At 43.9% G+C, this 16,404-nt stretch overlaps 1 protein-coding gene across 1 annotated transcript in view; it reads left to right on the forward strand.

Moving 5' to 3' along the window:
- LOC119649803 (1-phosphatidylinositol 4,5-bisphosphate phosphodiesterase classes I and II) overlaps positions 1-16,404 on the forward strand; it is a 281,393-nt gene that overhangs the window by 254,678 nt on the left and 10,311 nt on the right. Inside the window, exons 12-17 of the mRNA XM_038052116.1 lie at positions 7,012-7,219; positions 7,278-7,606; positions 8,059-8,259; positions 8,311-8,635; positions 9,152-9,590; positions 9,654-9,992. Of these exons, the coding sequence (XP_037908044.1) occupies positions 7,012-7,219; positions 7,278-7,606; positions 8,059-8,259; positions 8,311-8,635; positions 9,152-9,590; positions 9,654-9,992 (1,841 nt within the window). The remainder of the gene's footprint in view (positions 1-7,011; positions 7,220-7,277; positions 7,607-8,058; positions 8,260-8,310; positions 8,636-9,151; positions 9,591-9,653; positions 9,993-16,404) is intronic.

The following is a 16,404-nucleotide window of genomic DNA, read 5'->3' on the forward strand; positions in this document are numbered from 1 at the left end:
AGCCCGCTTGCTCACTCCCAAAAGCCGCCGGTACTGGGGTCCGAGCCCCTGCACCGTAAGTTTCCTCCTTCTCTCGTCTTCCATGGTGGTTTTATGTTCTGGGTATCCTTCCCATAGCCATTTTGGTCCGCGCACTAGAGATGAGCAAACACTAGCCCATGCACAGTCGGAAAAGAAAAGTGCATGAACACATATTTACACATCAATAGGTATGCCCCAATCCGCCAGCTGGGGTCGCGCCTGATGGGAGATCTGGCCACTCCTCACAGGTCTGTCTGTCTGTCACACCCGATTTATTCGGAAACGGCTGGAACGATTGTCACGAAAATTGGTGAGAGTATGTAATCTGGTGTTCCCTTTACATGCAGTAAGTGGCGCCATCTTGTGTTAAGTTTAGGGGGGGGGGCTCCCCATACATGTGAATGGAGGGTGCAAATTTTTTTTTCACAGAATGTAGCCATGTGGGAATGAAAGGTCTCAATTAGTACTTTTCGAAACTCCAACCAAAAAATCTGAAAAAAATCACAGTGGTGCATCTCTACGAAATCTAGGCCTCAAAATATATCCGGTTCCGATATCTGCACAAATAAAATTAATAATAGTATATTTCCACATTTTAGAAATTTACCCGGCACCCCCCTTATGGTCATCCCAGAAGTACAAAATTTGGCATGCGTATAATGAAGAACATAATGCACAATTTCGTCAAGTTTGAAGAAAATCCAATTATTATTAACAAAGCTATAGGGGGTGAAACTTTACAATTTTTTGTGCAGTCTACAACCTGCATGACGTCATCATCACTTATCAATTCGTCAATATTACAATGAAATGAGTTCTTATGAATTGGGTCGCAGAGAATTATTTTGTTTTAGTTTTTTTAGTTATTTGCCAACCAGACATGTGTGCATGTAGGTATATAATATATGCGTGCTAATGAACTTTGCGGGTAGTGCCTAATTCAAATAGATAAAAGAAGTAACTCGGAAATATGGGTACGATCAATTTATATACGTGCATATATGTGTACAGTATTCGGAAATAGGCAGTTTGTTAGTTTAGGGTGAGCGTAATATCTATGGCTGTAATATGTAGGTATGTCTCGTAGTTTGGAAAAATATGAAAGATTATGTTGGATTTGTAGCTATATACGGATAGAAAAATGTGCGTTGAAATTTCTTACATAAAATGAACACAAAACCTTTATATCCGAAGCGCGAGCTTCCGGTATTCCGACTTGTTTATTACCTAGATCGTTAATTTAGCTATCCCAGAATACACTGCAAGGCGTAATTCGTGTTCCTATAGATTTTGCATACACCTTGTTCGACGGGCACCAAATCTGATCTGAACAGCAGAGTTTTGACCAAATACCAAGGCACATTTAGCAATCAAGGAAATTCTACTATTATCCAGCCATGATAATACTGATAACAAGTAGAAAAATGACATGACAGAATATAATCCTAATGGACTCTGCTCCGGACTTTGAATTCTTCTGAGATTTTATCCCGATGCAGAACGTGGCCGTTTACACCATGACTTGTAACTCTCATAATAGCCAATAGTTTCTCTGGAAGCCACTCCTATGTAGTTGTCATCATCAACGGTGCAAAAACTGGTATCCGGTCTAGGCCTGCCTTAGTAAGGAACTCCAGTCGCCCCGGTTTTGCGCCGAGGTTCACCAATTCGATGTCCCTAAAAGCTGTCTGGCGTCCTGACCTACGCCATCGTTCCACCTCAGGCAGGGTCAGCCTCGCCTTCTTTTGTTACCATAGATATTGCCCTTATAGACTTTCCGGGCCGGATCATCCTCATCCATACGGATTAAGTGCCAACCGCAACCTATACAGTAAGAGCTTTGATTTTATGGTGAGACGTTTCGAGCGAAACAATTTTTGTAAGCTGAAATAGGCTCCGTTGGCTGCCAACAACCGTACACGGACTTGATCGTCATAGATAAGAGAAATTTTCAACGGTCTCAAAGTAGTTGTCTCCGATCTTTATTGTTTTTGTTTGTTTAGTGCGATTCGATGTTGTTCGTTCTTTGGCGTTGAAGTTGCCACGATGTACTTCGTCTTGCCTTTATTAATGTGCAGCCCACGATCTCGCGCCTCCTTCTCGAGCAGGATTAAAGTAGATTGTTCATCTCAGGTTGTTCTTCTCATAAAATCAATATCGACAACCTAGGCCAGTAGTTGGGTGGACTTGAAGAGGATGGTGCCCCTGGCATTTACATTGGCATCGCGAATCACTTTCTCCAGGGCCAGGTTGAAGAGCACGCATGATAGGGCATCCCCTTGTCTTAGACCGTTGTTGATGTTGAATGGTCTCGAGAGTGATCCTGCTGCTTTTATCTGGCCTCGCACATTGGTCAGGGTCAGCCTAGTCAGTCTTATCAATTTCGTTGAGATACCGAATTCTCTCATGGAGAAAATCTGATCTGTTGCTGATTTGCCTGAAGTGAAACCTCTTTGGTATGGGCCAATGATCCGAGTCTATATTAGGCCCTTATATGTTGTGTGTGACAGTCATCAAGATTGATAGGTGGCGGGTATGGCCCTGGCAAGGATGATGCCGAACATTGGAGGGCCACGGCATACCTCTAGGTTGCTTATAGCCAGGGTGGTGACCTCGAGCATGCTCTATGCAACGCCAGTTTGGAGGGAGGCGTTGTGGATGTCAGGGAACGCTACCAAACTGAGTTCAATCTACCGGAGGACAGCCCTGAGGGTATGCTCTGCCTTCAGGACTGTCTCAGGTGATGCAGCATTCGTCATCTCTGGAATGATGCCGATTGACATCTTGGCAGATGAGATGGCGAACATATACAATGCAAAGCCAACCTCTTCCTCATCGCGGACGAGGAAGACTGAAAGGGAGAGATCCATAAATAGATGGCAAGAGCGGTGGGAACGCTCGGCAAAGGGCCGGTGGACGCACAGGCTCATTCCTGCCATCAAGGAGTGGTTGGTGTGTCCAGACCAGTGTCTTTTTGAAGATTTCCACCTCCTCAACAAAAAAAAAAAAAGGTGGCGCCGCTTAATTAACACGTGGTCAATTTGGTTGAAAGTGGTCGCGTCTAGCGAGGCCCACGTATGATTGTGGACCGTTTTCCACGCAAACCAGGTACTTCCAACAATCATTTTATGCGATACTGTTATCTGAATAATCCGTAGTCTATTATTATTGGCATCCTTATGTAAGCTATGGGACACATTGTACACATTCAAGGCCATAGAATGAACCTCGGAGGAGGAGATATTCACCTAATTATCATTGTGGATGCGAAGTTTCCTATTATAGATCTTCACAAGTCCATCGAAAGACTTTCGATTATCTGGAAGCGTTTTCGTAGTGATATACGATATACGTTGCCGAAATCAAAATTTTGTTTTTCCACTGGTTATTTTGTATAAAAAATATAGAGCCAGCATATTTTTTCTTAACAGTACACACCTCAAATTTTCATTTAAAAAATAGATTAATGTATTTGATAAAGTAAAATAATTAGTGAATGAAGCTGGGTTCGAGGATCGGTCTAATTTCATCCGTGTATGACCTGATAACATTCAAAATCATAACCGCAAGTGGCATTGTATACATACACTACCGTCCAAAAGTTTTAATTAAAAAACCAAAACAAATCTACAGAAACCACAATTATTTGTTTTAAAATGCCACTTCGCAGAATAATAATGTTTAGCTAAATACAAAACAATAATTTTTAATTTATTATTTTTTATTAAATCAAGTTTTGGCTTTGTCGAAATGATTTCTCTTATGTTTGATTACTTCCTCACAAATTTTGGGCATTCTGGAAATAAATTTCCTGTAACTTTTCCCATTCGCTTTGCAATAATGTCCAGATTAGCCCTGCATTAGATGGAGCCTTAGGTCGAGTTCATCACAAACAAGTTCGATGTGAGAGATATCTGGTGAATGTGGTGTCATTTAATGATTTCTAAGATGTTGAATGTTGGGTATATTCAACGTACATATATACTCTACGAGTATAAGTGGAACAATCGTGCACCCAAATATTCATGGATAAAAATCAATAAAACCTTTCATATCTGAAGTATTGAGCTTCCGGTTTCGCAACATGTTTCAGTATTCCCTCGGTTCTAATTGTATAGACAGACCTTCCGCCACCAAAGAACTTGCAAACCATGACACTGCCTCCTTTGTATTTTACAGTCGGCACAGGACAAATGTTTGATGCCTGCTTTTCTTTCGAACGACGCACAAACGCTCGCCTATTGGACTCGACTATTTGGAACTTCCATTCGTCTGTCCAAAACACACTTTCCCATTGCTCAATCATTTAATCCTTGTGTGTTTTAGCCCACTATAGTTGCCGACGCTTATGTTTGGCCCATAGTTTCTGTTTTTTAACGGCTACGTGAACTCTTCAACAACTGAACAATAAACATATGTTCTTCTTTCCCCGTAGCTTAGGGTCAGCTAGAACTTTTCGTGGTTGAATTTGACAGTACCTTATTGGGACATGTGATGGGTAAGCATAGTCTTGGTAACCGCAACGGGAATGGTGAGAGGTTCGTGGATTTCTGCAACTTCCCCGCCTCATCACATTGGCACATTGTTCGAGCACAGAGCCTACCATAAGGTCAGTTGGGTTTTAAATAATCAACACGGTATGAGCATTCAGATCGACTACTTCGCGATCAGCAGTAGATTCAGGAGTTGCCTTCTGAATGTGCGTAGAAGCGCTGTCGTCAGCCTCGAAAGGGATCTGGTGGTTGTTTACGTTCGCTTGCGTGTTGAATCCGACACTTCTCACAGGGTTGGGGAGCTGCGACCCCCTGCCTTGATCGCAAATCCTTCGATGATCTTGTGAAGGACGTCAACAGTCGGCTTTTCGACGGAGCAAAGCCACTAAGCTTGACGGTCTCCCACTCGTACAGAACCCTTGAGAATCCGAAACCTTACCAAGACAGTGAAAGAAGGGGGTGATCGTCAAGGTTACAAAAAAGGCATGTATTTTGATTGTGTTAATTGGAGGAATATCAGTGTGGTCCCTGTCATCGAAAAGATAATAACCAAACTAATCCTAGAACGCCTGAAAGAACATATCGGAAGCGTGATTGACAGAGAGCAGGCTGGCTTCTGCTCCGGATCCTGCTTCGTTGACCACATCAACGCTATACGGATCATTTTGGAATCATGTTGAACAGGAAATGTATCTGGAGTGTTCTACCAGAGAAAGTAATGGCTATTATTAGAGCGACATACGATGGCGCAAAATGTCACGTTCTGTATAGAAATAAAATCTTGCAGGATTTTGAGATGCAAAGCGGGGTCCATCATCAATGGACGATGATATGTTTCTTTAAACACCCTGACTATGTTGATGACATTTGTTTATTCTTTCACCGGGTCATTGATCTTGGTCAAATGACTCTGGATTTGGAAAGAGAAGCGAGTAGAATTGGACTGAAGATAAACACCAATAAAGCCAAGGCTCTCAGTTCAACGAGTCATCGCATTCTCCTTTTAAACGAAAGACTCGGTCGTGCGCACAGGTCTGGCTTTCTTGCGCGCTGTGATCGGAAGACGGAAGTGGCAGTGGACAGGTTGTGCATTCAAAGGGGACAATTGCATTGCGAGCTACGCCATTATTATTATTATTCTGTTAAGGGAAAGTCGCACCGCGTCCTTGAAGAACTATTGTGCCCCTTTTACTGGTTATAGTGTACCTGTTGATCATAGTATCTCAAGCAGGCCAGTAACCGTTAGGAACTTTAGTATGTTCCCCACTTCCAGAAGTTTCAGCTTTGCATCTGGTATTATGTGTTCTCCCAGATGTATCGACCTACTTTGCACAAGTGCTGGACACTGTCCCAGGACGTGCATAGAGGTTTCGTCCTCCTCCTCACAGAACCTGCAGGCAGTGTCCATAGATATCCCTAGCTTCCCTAGGTGGTAGTTCAGCCGACAATGACCAGTGAGAATTCCCACTATGATTCGGAGGTTCTTTTTGGTGAGGTTTAAGCAATCCTTTGTGCGCATGGGTTCGTATCCCCCAATAAGCACCCTGGACTGCTCCATCCCTGGTAGGCCCGCCCAATATAGTTCCCTCAACCGTTTTTCTTCGTTTCTTAGATTCATAGCCATGAAACCGTTTCCGATTCCACAGAAGGGTTCTGGCCCGTATAAAGACATCCCTGCTACGCCATGCAGTGCAATCAATCCCCCTGGGTCCCCCCAGGGGCCCTTGGCGCGGAACAGTAGAGGATGAGTGCGAGCATCTCGTTAGTGATGGCTCGTAGGTGTGGTTGCCACGCTAATTCCCATAATTCTATTCATATGCACTGCAGCCGACCCTCAAACTATGCCTCTGAAAAATGTATAAAAAATAGGAATTCAAGGATAAATAATGGTCTGAACCAAACTTATCAAAGAAGCTCGAGGCGACACGTCTTTTGAAAACGTTAATAGGGATCCTGGCCTGTTGGATCGTATAGGAGCACCCTCAGAATGCTTTAATCCTTGTTTATCTTGGAAGATGGAGATCCTTAAAAGACACTACAAAACTCAATATCGAATTATTCTGATTTTTTCTCAACTAAATCTTTTGAAGCATGTGTGTTCTGCACTTGGCCCTTCACTGCCATTCAAGCCCTTTGAGATGATAGCATCATAGATCAAGCTGATGACTACAAGTTTGTAGAGTATTGTAATTCCCTTGTGAACCGAGTAAATCCTATAATCGAACTGAACATGTTCGATTTGCCATCTAATTTTCAGATCGGATAATAATCTACGAATGCATTAGTATCCTTAAGTCGCCCACATTTTCCATAAGTTTCGCTTCACCTCAAATTTACTAAAGAGTTTCCTATCGTTTAAGTTCCCAAATATATATATATATATGTACACATATGAAACCTAAAGTCAATAATAAATTGTTCTACAATAAAAAATACTCCTGCTAAAGTATTCGAATATACCTATACATAATTCGTCTATTGCCATTTTACTTTTCAGCAGCTGCGCCAAAGTTCAAAGGATAGTACAGGTTCATCTGATACGGATACATCTAGCGACGAGGAGTCAATGCCTAGTTCGAATCCTAACCCGCCATCTGGTAATGAACCACCCTCAGAGAAGAAAGAAACAGAAGCTGGAGCCGAAATATCGGCCTTAGTGAACTACGTACAACCAGTTCATTTCAGTTCATTTGAAAATGCTGAAAGTAAGAATTGAGTTGCTCTGAATTTCTCAATCGAATCTAAATTCTCATTTGATTTTAGAGAAGAACCGTTGCTACGAAATGTCCTCGTTCGATGAAAAGCAAGCTATGACTTTGTTGAAGGAGCGTCCTATTGAATTCGTCAACTACAACAAGCATCAGCTATCCCGAGTATATCCCGCTGGCACTCGCTTTGATAGTTCGAATTTTATGCCTCAGCTCTTCTGGAACGCAGGATGTCAACTGGTTGCCCTTAACTTTCAAACACTCGATTTGGCTATGCAGCTGAACGTTGGAACGTTCGAGTACAATATAAGATGCGGTTTCCTATTAAAACCTGAATTCATGCGACGTACAGATAGACGATTGGATCCTTTTGCCGAGAGCACGGTAGGAATGCATTTGTTAATTGACGTCATACATACACATACAGAGCTTGTGATTAATTTACACGTTTGAGCTTTCGATGCATGCAAAGGCGGTGGATCTGAGGCATTCGTGTGCGCTTTGAGATAAAGAGGTCTTTTGTACAAAAACCCAATTGGAAGTTTAAATTAAATTTTGCTTTTATATCATTGAATGCTGTGTTCGCTTCTGCAAATAATTTAACCAGAGTGTTCCTCCAGTCCTGGAAAATTGCTTGCAGTATGCTACTAACCATTTGTTGCACTAAAATGAAATTGTCTCCACTTATCCCCCAACTGTACGATTCGCGTATCTTTGCGTGATATAATCCTTTAATTAAGCGTAGCAGAAATGTCCCTTTTGCATGAACAGTGTACTCACGTTTACAGTGCACGATTTTCATTATGCTACAATTGGACATGTTTTTGCACTTACAGGTCGATGGTATCATAGCTGGGACGGTTTCAATAACAGTTTTATCAGGCCAGTTTCTAAGTGACAAAAAAGTGGGAACATATGTGGAGGTTGACATGTTTGGCTTACCGGCGGATACAGTGCGTAAAAAATTCCGAACAAAAATTGTACGCGATAATGGGATAAATCCTGTCTATGACGAAGAGCCGTTCGTATTCAAAAAGGTAAGGAGACATCTAACGTGTACTTTTCTCCAACAAATCATTTATTTTTAGGTGGTCCTTCCTGAACTGGCCAGTATTCGAATAGCAGCGTATGAGGAAGGTGGAAAATTTATTGGTCACCGGGTTCTTCCCGTCATTGGTCTATGTCCTGGCTATCGACATGTAGGATTGAGAACAGAAATGGGGCAACCAATAACGTTAGCTACTCTCTTTTTATGCATTGTGGTGAAAGATTATGTTCCTGATGATTTATCGAATTTCGCTGAAGCACTTGCAAACCCAATAAAGTACCAAAGCGAACTGGAGAAGCGCAGTAAACAACTGGCGGTGTTTACGGAGGATAACGAACCAGCAGAGGATGATATAGTAAACTCATGTAAGATCAGTGTAAATTTTAATGTTTCAACGTTGTCAAGAAAATGTTGGACGTTATATGTTCTTAAGAATTTCTCAGTGTCATAAAGTAGTAACGGAATTACCGAACATCCACGATGTTGTGGATTGGAATATGTGGCACTGACTGTTTGATCCAGTTAAACCGATGGATTTACTGTCCTTGTAGTTTTTATTTGAGATGTTATTCTATCTGGCTTTGAGGCATTCGCTATCCTTTTTGTTGTGCCCTATTCCTTAATTACGGCAACCAATTTAGGGTTGAACAAGAGACATTATCTGTACTCAAGGAACAGTTTTTATATTTCCCTCAATGACTGATTATGAAACATACGAGTGATCTACTAACACCAAAACTATCGCTTCAAGGATTGTAAGTAGAGTTAGAAAAGGCTTATGCATGCTCACGCGTCGTGTGTGTGTAATCTGAATGTTGTTCGTCACTTGATGTCCAAACTAATTCACCTCAAACCACAACCAGTTGTTTTCGTTTCTCTAGGTCAGCGGAAGGATCTTCGACCTTGTGAGCCACTCACCGGAAGTCCTAAGCACAGAAGTAGCATTGTCGCCTCATCGGCCGCTATTAGTATGGAAGCACCTTCAGACGGTGATAGTGAAATCCCTACAGGCGCTGTTATACCAACCATATCGCATCAACATTCATTAGATCAAGGTGCAAGTGTTCCGTCGAAACAAATGGCGGAGACGATCCTAGAAACAGAAGAAATAACTGCCGAACCATTAGAGAAAATCATTGAACATAAACTAGTCAGAGAAAAACGTCTCGAAATGGAGAAGAAATTGGAATCACTGAGGAAAAAGCACGACAAAGAAAAGCTGAAAGTGTGTTCACAAAAAGGAAGCCCATCGGAAGGTTTGAAAAAACCAAAGTTCTCAGTCACAAACAAATTGGTTAAGCGACTAAGTAGTAAGAATTTGTAAGTTATTAAGTTTTATAAAAATCCGCTGGTTTTATAATACATTTTAATTGTGTTCCTCAGAGATGTTAACTTACAAGTTCCACCTTGCCCAGTTGAATTGGGCGAGAGTAGCGAGGATAGTGGTGAGCGACAAGGTATTACTCGTAGTCAGTCGGAGCGATTAATTGCCGTTTGTAGGGAATACTCTCAAGCATATCGGGAGATTCAAGAAAAATATCATGAAATTATTTATTCAACGGCGGAGAAAGTACTGCGAAATTCCCAAGCTAGTCAAATGAAGCAGCTAAAAGCATCACTCGATAAAGTGACGAGTGAAGTTATGCAACAATTGCAAATAACGAGACGGAATGAGGTGAAAAATTTAGCATCTGTACATCGGGATAGGGATGAGTTAGTGAGGTAAGTATTAGTTTGAAATTTATTCTTATGAACAGCCACAACTAAAAAACTTCATTCAGCTGATCGAGTGTGAGGTTAAATCGACGAAAGATTGAAGGATAATTTATTAGAATCAATGATATTGGCGAACCGAATAATATAGTCCAATATCGTTGTTAAACTCCTGAGCTAAACGTCAATACTTTTGGAAAAATTTAAACTCTTCTCAAACTAGACAGCGCTAAGTGTTTTGGGGTCAAACATTTTATCAATAAAAATCAAAGAAAAGTTTAAGATTATACTTGTGCCGTTGTTGTATAATGATACCGAATAATTTAACCTTCCAGCCAAGTGCAACAAATGCCGCTCTATGCTGTATAGCTGCTGTAGAAAGCCTCCTGTAAATTCGATGAAGAACAGGTGAATCGGAAATTTGAACTCCGCTCTCTGCTCCACAATGATCTCAAGGGTGTGAATGTGATGAGTACAGAAGGATTCGGGGCTCCCGATCGCTCAGTCTTTTGAACTGTTATTTCAGATTATATGCGATTTTCAACTAAACTACAATAACCGTGATTACTCGCCTCATGTATATATTTTAAGCTGTCAGCGAATCATTCCTCCATTCCTATAAGCTTCGGTTGTATATTGCCCGTGTTGTGGGTCATTCTGCCCCCTCCGGTTTCCGTAATATTGTTAAGCTCTCTTGCGCGTCCGATTTCTAACTTAACGACATGTACCCTGTTCCATGTGATACTGCATTCTTCCCCTCTATCCGATGGCCCAATGTCGAGATTCAACCCTTTCGTCGTTCTGTGAGGTAGGTAGGTAGGTATCAGTGGCCGCTCCGAGGAGCCCAATTAACGCTTTGGTGCGCCGTTTTGATGCCACAAACTCCTAAGACCGTGACTGTTGTTATAGGAACAGGGAAGCAGAGTCCAGCTGGCTCGGATCTTCAGAGCCAGCCCGTAGCATTCACGAAGGAAAGCAGTTCTCCGACCCTGCAGCTAGAAATCTCACTGAAGTCCCCAAAGAATGGTTTACCCAGTGTCCGCCGCCTGGCTCGAGCCAGAGCTGGGCAATCGCAGCCAAAGTGCATGAGGGTTTCCCTTCTTTCTCAGCAGCTTCGGCAATGCGAATTGTAGGGTAAGCCGAGCCTAGCGGCATGGTCCCCTATGGGCCAGTGCCCCGTGCAGACCGCCGTAATCTTGAATGCATTTGCACGCGTCTGGCACAGGAGCTCTCGTGTTTGGGCTGTTATAAGCGGGCCAAATTCTCCTTGATTTGGCACAGCTTGTAAGCCTTCGCCATCTCAGGCCCGCGGCTGCTAGGTAGTGTGAGTAGACTCGGCCCCTGACAGCCGCCAGCGGAACACCGACTGTATTCCCCGAGGGACTGCCAAGAGCCGCGCCTTGCCTGGCCAATCCGTCAGCCCGCTCATTCCCCTCTATGTTCCTATGCCCGGGAACCCAGAGGAAAGTAATCTTGAGCGTGCCGCCCAGATGGTTGAGCGTGTCTCTGCACTGCCCCACCAACCGGGAAGATGTCGTCGTTGAATACAAGGCCTTGATGGCCGCTTGGCTGTCGGTCAGAATGGCTATGTTACGCTTGGGACTCGAATCACGCTCCAGTCATCGACAGCCTTCCAATATCGCCAGTACTTCCGCCTGGAATACACTGGCGAAACCTGGGAGACCATATGACTTGGATACACCGTGTGTATTCGAGAAAACCCCCGCGCCGACTTCATAGGCCATCTTTGATCCGTCCGTAAAGAATACCGTGTCATAGTCTTGCAACACGCCGCCAGTCTTCCACTTTGCTCTGGTTGGAAGATCCACAGCAAAGTTTCTCGTGAAGTTCAGCTTGCGTGTGACACAGTCCGTGGGGGATGCCCAGATTTCTCGAGGTATTTCTTCTAGGATGTTGCTGTGGCCGTTGGATTTTGCTGCCCAGCATCCGGACTCACGTAGTCTGACGCCACTGCACGCTGCAACATATTTGTTGTGGAGGTCTAGGGGGAGGAGATGCAGGAGTACATTGAGAGCATCTGCCGGGCAGGACTGCAGAGCCCCCGTAGTACCTGCACACGCGGTTCTTTGAATCCTATTAAGCTTCGTTCTATTGTATTTCTTCTTCAAAGCCTGCCACCATACAATAGATCCGTACGTCAGGATCGGATGCACTAGAGCGGTGTACATCGAGAGAACCATCCTCGGCCGGAGACCCCATTTCTTTACAAAGGTTCTCTTACAGGCATAGAAGGCTATACAGGCCTTCTTAACCTTCAGTTCTATGTTCAACCTCCAATTAAGCTTAGGATCCAGGATTACACCCAGATACTTTACATTAGAGGAAAGAACCAATCTTTGTTCATTCAGCCGTGGTAGATGGAATTCAGGTATCCTTGTCTTGGTGGTGAATAGCATCAGTTGCGTTTTGGTTGGGTTTATGCTGAGTCCGCATCTTGAGGCCCACAGGCACACCTTTCGCCACGCTCCTTTCATGATGTCGCTCAGAATGGACAGAAACATCCCTGATATGTCGTCCATTACTATTAACCAGAGCACCGGTGAGATGGCGCCACCCTGGGGCGTGCCTCTGCTCACAGCTGTGGTCAAGTGGTTGCCTCCCAGATCGGATTGGATTATTCTGGTACTCAGCATGGATATAATCCAATGCGTGAGATTCCCCTCCAATCCAATACCGGTCAAGGCTTCCTTGATGGCGTTGGTACTGACGTTGTTGAAAGCTCCCTCTATATCCAAGAAAGCAGCAAGGGTATACTGCTTGTATTGCAGCGACCGCTCAACCGTGCCAATTACCTCGTGGAGGGCGGTTTCTGTGGATTTTCCTTTGAGGTAGGCATGCTGGGACTTAGAGAAAGGCGTTCTCTCCATAATCGTCCTTTACTGAATGTTCAGGACGCGTTCTAGGGTCTTCAGCACGAAAGAGGTCAGGCTGATTGGTCGAAAGTCCTTCACGGACTCATGACCGCGCCTGCCGCTTTCGGTATGAAAACCACCCGTGCGCGCCTTCAGGACTGCGGTACGTATCCTAAAGTGATGCAGCTCCGGTAAATCTCAACAAGGCACGGCACAACCCTTTCCGCTGCTTCTGTAGCATGACTGGCATTATGCCATCTGGGCCTGGAGATTTGTATGCGGAGAAGCTGTTTATAGCCCAGCCGATCCTATCCCCGGTAATTACCGATTTGATAGTCTCCCACAGCTGGGGTTGCTGCAGGCCCTCCAAGCGAGGTTCCGACTCACAGTCCTCCTCGCTGGAGGGAAAGCGCGTTTGCACCAGCAGCTCCAAGGTTTCGCTAGAAGATTCCGTCCAGGAGCCTTCCGACTTTTTAAGGAAGGATGGACTCTTATGTTCCTTGGACAGAATCTTATTGAGCCTCGCGGATTCACTAGTGCTTTCAATATTCTGACAATAGTCTAGCTAAGACCGCCTCTTGGCGGTCCTGATGGCCGACTTGTACTATTTTAGGCAGTCCTTGTATGGTTGCCAGTATTTTTGCCTGTAGCAGATGTTGAAGATTTCTCTGGTCAGCTTCCTGAGACTAGAGAGATCTTCGTTCCACCACGGTGGCAGGGTCTTTTTGCTGTACTTAGCAGGGCACGAGACTTTGAAGGCGGTATCAAAAGCCTTCTCCAGAGCCTCGACCTTGGACTCCAGTTCGTCTGTAGTGCCAATCCTACCAATTTGCGCACCGGAGAGTTTGTTCTTAATTACCTGACCAAACTTTCTCCAGTCGATCCTCCTGGGGTCTCTAAGGGCTTGAAGACCTCTGCAGCGAGATCTAGACTGAAGAGTATCCAACTGTGGTCAGAGAAGGATCTCTGGTCAGACACTCTCCAGTCCTCCACCCTCAGAATCCCGTTATCGATTATTAGGGTGATATCAAGGACCTCCTCCCAACCGTCACAGTTCTCCGAGCAGGGGAAATGAAAGGTTGGTGTACTGCCCCTGTTACACACCGATAGATTTGAAGTAATAATAAAATCAAAGAATGACTCACCTCTTTCGTTGATTTCGGAGCTGCCCCAAAGCGTATGCCTTGCATTTGCGTCGCAGCCTATCAGCAGGTTGGCTTTCTTTGCTGTTATGGTGTTCGTCAGATGTTGTAGTTCTTCTGGCGGAGCTGATCGGTCGTGAGCCATGTACGCCGAGGAAATATACACGTTCCCTGCCCCCACCTGCTCCAGCTTGACCACAACTAGGTCACTGGAACTCAGGTCCGAGCACAGGAAAGCGTGCAGACTCTTCCTCGCAAGAATACATGTTCTAGGTTTAGCCTGATCAGCGTCTCCTGTGCTGTGGAATAAATTAAAATATTTGCTTCGGAGCCCTTTGATGGTTCGGTCGCTTCCGACACAGGGCTCCTGTATTAATGCGATGTCGATGTCTTCCTCTAAGAGGAAGACGAGCAGATTAGCCGAGGCGCACTTCGAGTGCTGCAGATTTATCTGTGTTACCCTCAGCATGATCTGCTTGCGTGGGGGATTTGTCAGCCCCCGTCGGACCGTCGATCGTCATCTCCTCCAACAGCTCCGTTGGCGGCGTCGATTGGGTCAAGGTCGTCGTCCGGTTTTGCAGAGCGGAACACTTTTACTTTGGCATTCCTGACTCCGAACCACACTTTATAATCAGCCTTTTTCAGTGCCTCCAGGCACTCCTCGTTTATGCGGAGTAGTACGGGCTGGCTGTTTATCTGAGGTTCCTCCTCCTTCATAACAACCCAGTCGTCCATGGGAATCCCCGTTCTCTTTAATATCTAAAAAAATAATAGTTGACTACGTACTTAGAAGTGGCACAACTGGTGCCCGAAATACATACGATTCACCAGCAAAATAATATATCTTGTTTTTTAGGAAAAAATTGACTAGCCTCTTTTTAAGGTTTTGTTACTCGGAAATGGCTGAACCAATTGTCACGAAATTTGGTGAGAAGGTGGTATCATTTTCGATCATTTCGAGGGGGGCTCCCCATATATGCAAAAGGGGGATGTAAATATTTTTTAACATAGCCATGTGGACTATCAAATGAAAGGGCTTGTATTTTTCGAAACTCTGCTTATTTCTGATACTCGATGGAAATGGGGGGAGTGAGGGCTCAAAAAAGTGAAACAGGTCTCTTTTTAAGGTTTTGTGTAAAACAAAACATTATTAAAATCGGTTTACTGTCTGTCTGTCTGGCCATCACACGCATTTTTCTCGGAGACGGTTAGCGATTGGCACCAAATTTGGTGGAAAGTTGGGAACTGTTAGCGCTCACGCATACAGTGAGTTACATCCTTTTACGTTGAATTTAAGGGAGGGTCCCCATATATGCAAATAGGGGGTGTACATTTTGTTTTCACCAAATATAGTCATGTGGGGTATTAAATGAAAGGTCTCGGTTAGTACTTTCCAAAACCGGACATTTGTTGGAAAGACGGGGAGTTCGGACGGTCGAAAGTGATCATCTATTTAACCGGTCCATTCTCAGAAACTACCAAACCAAAAAATCTGAAAAAAAATCAAGGGCTGCCACTATATGATGGCTAGACTCCGAAATACCTTCCATACCGATATTCCTTTAAATAAAGTTAATAATAGTATATTACTATGATTTCCAGGAATTGGCCGCAGAACCCCCCGTCATATAAAGTAAACTTATATGAACGACCAATCTGAACATTTTAGTTTTGCTTTTTTAGCTGTTTTTAGTTATTTGTATGTCAGTATGAATTACTCGAGACATGCTAATTAAGTTTGCGGGTAGTGTCCAATAGGATAGATAAGTGTGTACGTTAGCACCAGTGGTATTTACTTTAAGTACATACATATATTCATGCTTCTGTCCACCGATTAAGATGCGTCAGATAAATTTAGATGAGTAACGCTGTTTATTTAGAATCATCATCATCAACGGCCTGCCTTAATAAGGAACTCCAGACATCCCGGTTTTGCGCCGATGTCTACCAATTCGATATCCCTAAAAGCTGTCTCGCGTCCTGGCCTACGCCATCGCTCCATCTTAGGCAGGGTCTGCCTCGTCTTCTTTTTGTACCATAGATATTGCCCTTATAGACTTTCCGGGTGGGATCATCCTCATCCATACAGATTAAGTGACCCGCCCACCGTAACCTATTGAGCCGGATTTTATCCACAACCGGACGGTCAAGATATCGCTCATAGATTTCGTCATTGTGTAGGCTACGGAATCGTCGTAGGTCTTTGATATGTATGCATATCTGCAGTTTAGCAGTGAGTTGGTTAATGAAGGAATTTTTTTGCATTTTTATTTAGGAATAAAAAACCGTGCATAGAGACTTCCTCACATAAAATGAGCATAAAACCTTTATACCTAGCTTCCGGTATCCCGACTTGTTACTCTTGATTTTACCTGGTAGTCTTCATCGCTGAATGAAGAAAGCCGT

Source organism: Hermetia illucens, chromosome 1 (assembly GCF_905115235.1).
Source record: "Hermetia illucens chromosome 1, iHerIll2.2.curated.20191125, whole genome shotgun sequence".
NCBI classification, from domain to species: Eukaryota; Metazoa; Arthropoda; class Insecta; order Diptera; family Stratiomyidae; genus Hermetia; species Hermetia illucens.